A 7,854-nucleotide genomic window follows, 5' to 3' on the forward strand; every position below is an offset into this window, starting at 1 on the left:
TCTTCCCCCCGAGCTGAGGAGTCGCCTTGGTTCTCGTGTGGCTGGACACCACTGCCTGCAATTTGCAGCGGTTTGACCTGTTCATCGGCCGACGCATGCGCCCGCTGCGCATCGAGAGAGGTAGTTACGCTAGCTTCGTTCCGCGCTTGTCTGCTTGATAGAGCTGCGGCAACTGGGTCACCGGGGTCAGAGTCGAGCCAGCCCCAACTGTAGTCAGTATCCGACTCGGAGGCAACAGCTGAAGAGGCACAGCGCTCGCCGTCTTGACACGCATCCTCTTGGTGGCCGGCCGACGCCATGGAGACGGTGACTCTTGCCTGGAGGTTTCGTCGCCGAGCTTTATGAACCGATAGCGTGTGTATTGAAGCGCTGGTGTCGTCGATAAGCTAACCGTGGCTGGGGACGATGTCTGATGCGACAGCATCTGCTGCGCCGATCCAAGGAATGAATCTCGCCGGTAAAAGTGCAAAATGTATGAGAACAGCGAACGCACGATGGTGGAGTAGAATTGCAATCACTGCTGTGCATTGCTATAGGGACGGTCTTAATCCATTGCCTTCTGCATGTTTCTGGCACTTTGTTCGCGTCCGGCGGAATAGGGGAGAGTGAGGAGGCTGAAGGGGATTGAGACCAGTTTTGGGATCCTTTCCCTGCCCGGACAGACCACTAGCACAGCAGAGCCAGTCGAGCAGGTGTGAGAACAATACATGGGGATGTATAGCGTCGAAACTAAGTAAAATCACCGATTAAACTGCACTGAATAGATGCGGTTACTTTTACTCTCCTATTACAGTGCCTTAGCGCTGCATTGACCCCAGATTCGTGATGAGGTGTTAGTGTGAGTATTCGGGATCCCCTCTAGGCGGACACCGAATAATTTCACTCTCTCCTAGTACGGTGCCATAGCGCTGCATTAGTGTTAGAAATACGGTGGCACCAGTCACGGGGGATTCCATCTATCGGGTTTTAACATGGTTCATTGTTCCTCCTTCTTCCTGTTTTCGATCTCTCTTCTAGCAGGTTCTTTAAATAACAATTACTTCCTTTCGTCCGAGACTTTACCCCTCAGAATGGCGTTTTTGGTTGGTGACCACTGACTGGGCACAGTGTTATTCAACACTCGCACGATGCAATCTGACAATTAGTTACTCGTGCCACGCCCCACCTCACCTTTAGGTGGGGCGTGGCACGAGTAGTCATAGTGATAAGATATCGAGATCTCCCCTCTGACTTCGGGTAACCACATTCATAAAGTGGGGGGTTGGCAAATTTGCTTTGTTATAATTGGGCCTGGTATTCGGCAGGGTGTGATACGATTCTTGTCCTCAAACTGCCCCATTTTGCTGCCCAACATATTTAAAGCAGACGTGGAGTTTCCACAACGCGGCGCTCTCCTCCACCCCTTTCCCCCATCGCAACAGGTCGCCATACTCGCTGAATACACTGCAAAATGCCTGGTTACTCTTATAAGGGTTCTGGCACCAACAGCCAGGTCTGGCCCCCCAGTGCAATTTTTTTCTCTAGTATCTTTGTTTGCCCTTACGTATACAGTTCGCTGAATGTTTTGCTACAGGGAAATCACTACTGTGCGAGGGACTATGGTAGCGGGTCCAGCAATTCTAACTCCTACCACTACTCGAATAAGTTAGGCACTGGTCAAGACTCACGTTAATCGAGCCGTGCTAATATGACGGATAGAGACAGGGTGAGGTAACCCCTTTTGGCTTCAAGGCGGCTGCAAATACTGTACTGCTTCTCATTGTTGTGAAGTTGTGACCTGGCCCATTTGAACTACTGTACGGTCTTTTGGATCATGCCGGGGAAAGACTGTATAGCCGTGTGACGCATCCTCCGAGTCCTGTTTAGACGGGTAGCCATGCGCATCGTGCAGTTGCTCTCCCGAAGCGAGAAGTAAAGCGCCCAATACTGCATGTAACACGCTTAGCGCGATAGTGGCTGGGACCCACCAGCAAGATTGGCAGCGGCGAGCTCAGGAACTCTAGAGCTCGTTCAGCTCTCCTTTTCTTATTCTGTTTCCTCTTTCTTTATCTTTTAATACCCGTAGCAGCCGCTCCGCAAGTTGTCAATGTACTCTGCTGGGACCATTACACTGCATCTCAACGTTCCGGTACTGACGTAGTCCAGTTGATCAGCTTTCAGTGGACAATCGGCGCGTCTTTGTGCGTGCTCGAGCCCCGCGTCCCTCAACGGCCCTATCAAGTAAATGTGTTTTAAGCAGCTAAGCTCCTGGCAGCCTGCTGTCCTCCCTGTTACAGGAGCGCACAAGCCTGAGGCCCGTCTTTTACCCACGCCTTCTACAGCCGAGTAAAATCATGGCAGCAACAGAGTCATAATTTGCGTAGCTTGGACATACATCAACTCGCTTTGGCTAGTTTCCGGCATCATCCTGCTCGTTGACTTCTTTTTGTGGCGGCTCACTCTGGCTAAGGAATTGCCGCAGCAATGAACCTGGTTGAGTTGCGGCCCCTAGTGCCTTCTGCCTGGCCGCGAAATGCGAGCGGATGTCGTATTGTTGCCCATCATTGCTCAGCAACTTGCGGACATCTCGGGCCAACCTAAGTGTCTTGTAGCTCAGACCGTGAAGGGACTGGATAGCATCAAGTAGAGCCATAGCATTGTGACGAGACGGCAACAACACTGTGGGTCGCCGGGGTTTACAGGCGAACTTGCTGGCCGCCGCCGAGACGGGAACGCGGAAGGGACCATCGTGCCCGTCATCCCTCATTTCCGTACTTTGGAAATTCCAGGGCAAGATATATACCAATCCGCCACCAAGGAGCCACTGAGGCCCCGTGACATCAACCAGGCTTTGCATGGCCCGCCGACAAGTCTGATTCCTCGCCTTGGGGCTCATCTCTCCCAGCGGTCCTGGTGGTATATGACTTTTGACCACATCTTGTTGAATTCATTAGAACTACGTTGAAAATCTTCGCCGACGATGGTTCTAGAAATGGAAGATGGTGGAATATCTGTATCTAGGCGCCTATGGTCATCGACCGAACTCCAGGAACGGCTCTTGCTGTTCTCTGGCGGGTCAAGGTAGGGTGCCCAGAATTGGATGCGGAAGAAGGCTGGCTTGTTCTCGTACCAACTTCCCAAGGTACGATTCGTACCCATTTCCTTGCCCTGGTCACTATTGAAGCTAACTAAGATGTATCTTCCGATCATGCGGCAAAAACGGTGATCGAACGGACCAGCATATTCGCGGATTGGTTCCCATATCTCTTTGAACTTCCGATACAACCCTAGGAACTCGTGGCCGTTCCATGTCGGCGGGCTTGGCCGGTCAAAGGGATGCCGGAAGATGAAGTCGGACCAACCATCCTTGGGCGGGACGTGCTTTCGCGTTCCCATCCAACAGGGTATTTCCCTTGGCATCTGTTCAGATTTGCCATCCGGATGCACACGCCAATACACAGCCCAAGCTTCGTCGTAGATACCCAAGACGGTCTGAGCTGTCACGATCTGTCCAGTAGTGACTGCCAATTCGTCTCGTGCCTGCTCCAGGTGTCGAAGAGGTGGGGTTACTTTGAGCACATCGTAAGAAAAGACACGATTCCAATACACGCGCAGCTTTGAGAGCAGGTGGAGCTGGTATGACCGAGCCACTTCTTCGACGGATAACCAGATGACATTCTCAACTAGTTCCTCGGCTCTACAGCGTCGCCCACGACCGAATTCGTGCCGAGCCTCCTGCAGCCAATGCCGCGCGCAAAGCTCCACTGAGACCATTGATGTTGTGAATGACTGCACACTCGTCTGATTGATGATGCGTGCCAGGCCTGGCGTGCGAGGGATGTAGAGCTGAACCAGAGACCCGAGCGCAATATGCCCATCACGCCAGTCCATGCAATGCCGCGGAATCCAGAGCATACCGAAATTTCCAACCGTGGCATCGAGACCAAGGCCTTGCCGCTCTAGCAATGAGCCTCTATGACGAGCCTCTCGATTCTGTACTCTCCATTTCGAAAGCCAAATCCAGTTGTCGTAGTTGAACTGCTGTTCCGAGTTGAGGCTGTCCTTGAGAAGACGGCAGAGGAGTTGGGCAGTGTAGAAGGCAAGGGTTGATTGAGGCGAGCTGCCGGTGTGGAGGGCAGCTTCATGGAATAAGTGATCTAGGGGAACAATGAAACGCGACGCCTGAGTGAATAGGAAAGAATTCATATCCCTGGTGGGGACTGTCCGGAAGGGGTAATGTTCTGTCCCGTCAGAGGCAGAGGTAAAGAGGCACGCTCCAAGTGAGATTTCCTACATGGGGGCTTCGACTGGGATCAAAATAGCCACGATTCCACATCATGAGTATCGAGCCAAAGCGAAAAGTCATCTCTTTCCGGACGCCATAGCTGACCAGGTCCCGTGGCTCGGAGATGGCCAGCACATGACGCTTATTTGCCTCCCAGGCGCTGAACAGGGAATCGCGGCTTGGCTGGGTCATGGGAGCGAGCAGGCCTTCTTGGGAAGTTGATGAGAGACCCTCGATCATTGTTTCGTTGAGAGCAAGGAGCGAGACGGTTCCTGATCCGAAGAGATTGTAGTTGCTGAACATGACTGAAACGAGTTCTTTGTTGCAACTGTATGCCTTTGCACGAATGATACCGGGAGGCGCTTGATGCGCTCGTCCTGGATTCGAGACACGACGAGTGCTGGCTTTGGATTGGTAGTCGCCAACATCCCGGAGGAGAAAGCCGCGAAAATAGGTGGCGTCAAGGGCGGCATCAGGAGTAACCCGGCACAGCTGCTGGTGTAGATGACGATGGCACTGACTCTTCCACAACAGCGTGTAGGGCTCTGAGCCTGGGCAGCCATGGGGTGATGGGCTGGTCACATTGTCTCTTGCTCCAATGTGGAGCCAGCAGAGTGAATGTCCAAGTGCGTGGGGTCGAAACACTGTAGGACAATTTCTTGGAAGGCGTTCAGGGAATCTTCCAGCGTCGCGCGGCCGAAGGTGTTTTTCAGGTAGTGCGACTGGAAGAGCAATTGGGGGTCCTTGAAATATGCCACCGTGCTTCCCTGTTGTGTTTGCAGCCGGAATAGCCCCGCCTTTCTGGCGATTGACTGCCAAAACGCAAGGAGATACCGGGCAGGGACCACGTACTGGAGGTGATAGGATCGGCTGACATCTTCTCCGCAGCGTCGGGCATTGCCGGGCTTCTCCTGGTAAGATCGAGACTTGGCGTACGCAATCTCATACGTTCGAGGTATTTCCTGCAGGGAAGGATCCTGTATGGCTTCGTTCGCCGCCGGAATGATGATGTGGTCGTAGAGGTCTTTCTGCCGCTCAAGAGAAAGCGCATTCTTGATACTCTTCGAACTAGAGCAGCGAGCAGCGTTGGGGGAAAAGACAAAGGCAGAAAACCGGACACAGTGCGTGCTGAATGTGCCGAGGAGAATGTGTCTTGTCTTGGCTAGATTCAAGCCATGTGGTTGGATCACCTGTTCAGTGGAAAGATTGAGCACCGGAGAGGGCAGGAAGGACAGTCGGAAGTCGTTAGGCGGGCGAATCGCCTGCAGACCTTTCGCCCCTAGCCAAACACTATCAATATCCCACTGTCGCGATATAGAGATTTGCCGTTGAGGAAGGGGACCTTCCGATTTACGGAAGGACAGAGGAGTGCCTGGCTGTTCTGAAAGAAACCTCTGCCATTGCTGAAACGAATGTCTGGGGATATAGGAGCCGCTTTCGCCGAAGACCTTCGAAAGAGGAGGAAGCGAGCTCTGCAGATGCTCGACAGCTTCCCGAAGAGAATGGGTGTGCTCTGACTCGTCCACCTGACTGCCACCTGCAATAGGTCTCCGAATTATTGTATGTTCAATGAATACCAGAGCACAATCGTCGACTTACAGCTGCAAATGGGGTTAAAGAAGGTCTGACTACATAGCTCAATGGATTCAGAACTCCTGTCGGCCTGTTGAGCTTCAAGGGCTTGCACGAAGCAGCCAAGGTGGGAGTCGAGGTTGTCCGAGTCGTGTTGCGGCAATGCCACAGGAATACCTGCTGCTTGATCTGGATTTCTCCACACCTCGGCCGACAGAGCATTACAATCATCGGAGTCCTGCAAGATAGGACTCGAGAGTTGCGGGAAGGGAGTTCCAAAGCTTTCGGGAGAGACGGTGGAGCAGAATGGAGATGCAGGATGCGTTTCCCCTCCACTGAATTTGGCCTGCTCAGCTAGGGCGTGCAGCTCTGGGTGTAAACTAGACATCTGGGCCACAGTGTCTAAAGCAGATATTCCGCTCTGATCGGCGGAGACGGGACTCTCGCTGCCTTCCATGGATGCATGTCGTGCATTCGGTGGACTTCACGATTGATGTTGCTGGCGGCAGCGCGAAAGTGTTTGGTTGGGTGCCAGGGGCGGCGGCTTCACCATTGCTTGCCGTATATTTTCTAGACGTGGAACTGTCGTACTTACGCCCCAGCGTCTGTCGGACGGTCCCGTCGCCTGGAACGGTTGTTGTGAAAATGGTGGCAGCGGCGGGAGCCACGCCGATGAAGCGGTAGCACCCACCGTCGTCACGACAGACGTAGCTCTAGTGGATGTATGGGTAGTGGAGGCAAACCCATGGTTGCGATGTAAGGTAGCTCCAACGCTGGAAACGAGACTTCGTGGCGACAACTTCCTGGCCTGGGCCGGTTCACAGAGACTTCCTTGCGCCGGTGTTGAACCAAGGGGTACTTATAATGTCAGACACGTTTGGATATAGTCGGGGTATCTGGGGCATTCCAGAGCGACCTAACCAGGAGCAGATGCCATCGCCGCTGGGACAGCTGGCGGCGGATCAACTGTCTGAGCGATGAGCCGGACAGTGGAGGAGTATTGCATGCACTCAAGCTCGTATTGAACCAGTCGTTCTTGTCGCTGCCGGAGCCGAAGTTTACGGGCACGATCCCGTTTGCGTGTTCTCCTTTCCTCGACTGAGACCGCGCGACGAGGCATTGTTCAATTTTTCATGAACCGTCTCGTGGTTGACACTGCCTCCTCGACAACTGAACGCCGTATTCTGAGCGGTTGCCCTTTGGTTAAACACTTCACACGCAAAGCATATAGGGAGCGGCTTCAAAGGGTATATTCAGCTGCTTATCTGGCCAGCGTTCGATTGCAAGAGGAACTAGATGTCGCGTCGGTGCCACGTACAGGTTGTCGCATGCCGAGTTGTGTCTTATCTTATGTTATCTTTATCGTGAAGAATTGTCCCCAAAAAAAAGACCCTTCTCCACTTAAGAATATACAGTCATTGGCTTACCACGCCGACAGGGGTATCATTTCCTTTTCAATTGATATAATTGGCCATTGCATGGAGATAGTGGGGTCCCTGGTCGCTCCATCAAGCCGGCTACCTACCTACCCTAAATTTCCACCGTGAATCTGCAATATCTCTAAATCAAATCACTTCCCCCTGTATTATTACTTTCTTGGCATGGAATTGTTAAGAAAGTAGACTAAATTACACCAATTTGCTTAACACTACTCCAAAACTTCGTTTTTCTGCGCGTTGCGCAGCCTCGGCGGCGGCGATGGCAACGGCCACCCCCAGCCCGCCATACGAGCCGGATCCATTTGATCTCGGCATCTACACACCCAAGAACTTAGCTCGAGGTGCCCGCGCAGCCCTCCTCCGAGACAGCTCCCCCGTGGAGACCACCGACATTGGCGTTTCACCTGCACGTGCAAGGACGGCCCAGACGCCCTCGTCGCCACTCACCCGGATGTGCAATGCTGCGATTGCGGAAGGGCAGCAGCTCGACGAATTCCCTGCACTGCCTACGACGGTCACAAATGAGCAGCGGTCGCCCATTGACATCACAGTTGCGGCTAACCAGCTCGTCGACGAGCA

At 53.2% G+C, this 7,854-nt stretch overlaps 2 protein-coding genes across 2 annotated transcripts; both read right to left on the bottom strand.

Moving 5' to 3' along the window:
• Positions 1-2,389: 2,389 nt before the first annotated feature.
• On the bottom strand, positions 2,390-6,293 carry MAA_11735 (uncharacterized protein; the record flags this gene model as incomplete). Its single annotated transcript, XM_011412650.1, has 5 exons — positions 2,390-2,889; positions 2,940-4,161; positions 4,274-5,065; positions 5,110-5,801; positions 5,864-6,293. 5 exons carry the CDS (start codon positions 6,291-6,293, stop codon positions 2,390-2,392), a joined length of 3,636 nt encoding a protein of 1,211 aa, XP_011410952.1.
• A 459-nt stretch (positions 6,294-6,752) lies between these two features.
• Positions 6,753-6,956, bottom strand: MAA_11736 (patatin-like phospholipase; the record flags this gene model as incomplete). The annotated part of the gene is made up of 1 exon (XM_011412651.1): positions 6,753-6,956. One exon carries the CDS (start codon positions 6,954-6,956, stop codon positions 6,753-6,755), a length of 204 nt encoding a protein of 67 aa, XP_011410953.1.
• Between the last annotated feature and the right edge of the window lie 898 nt (positions 6,957-7,854).

The sequence above is a fragment of the Metarhizium robertsii genome (assembly GCF_000187425.2).
Source record: "Metarhizium robertsii ARSEF 23 chromosome Unknown MAA_Scf_15, whole genome shotgun sequence".
In the NCBI taxonomy this organism is placed as follows: domain Eukaryota; kingdom Fungi; phylum Ascomycota; class Sordariomycetes; order Hypocreales; family Clavicipitaceae; genus Metarhizium; species Metarhizium robertsii.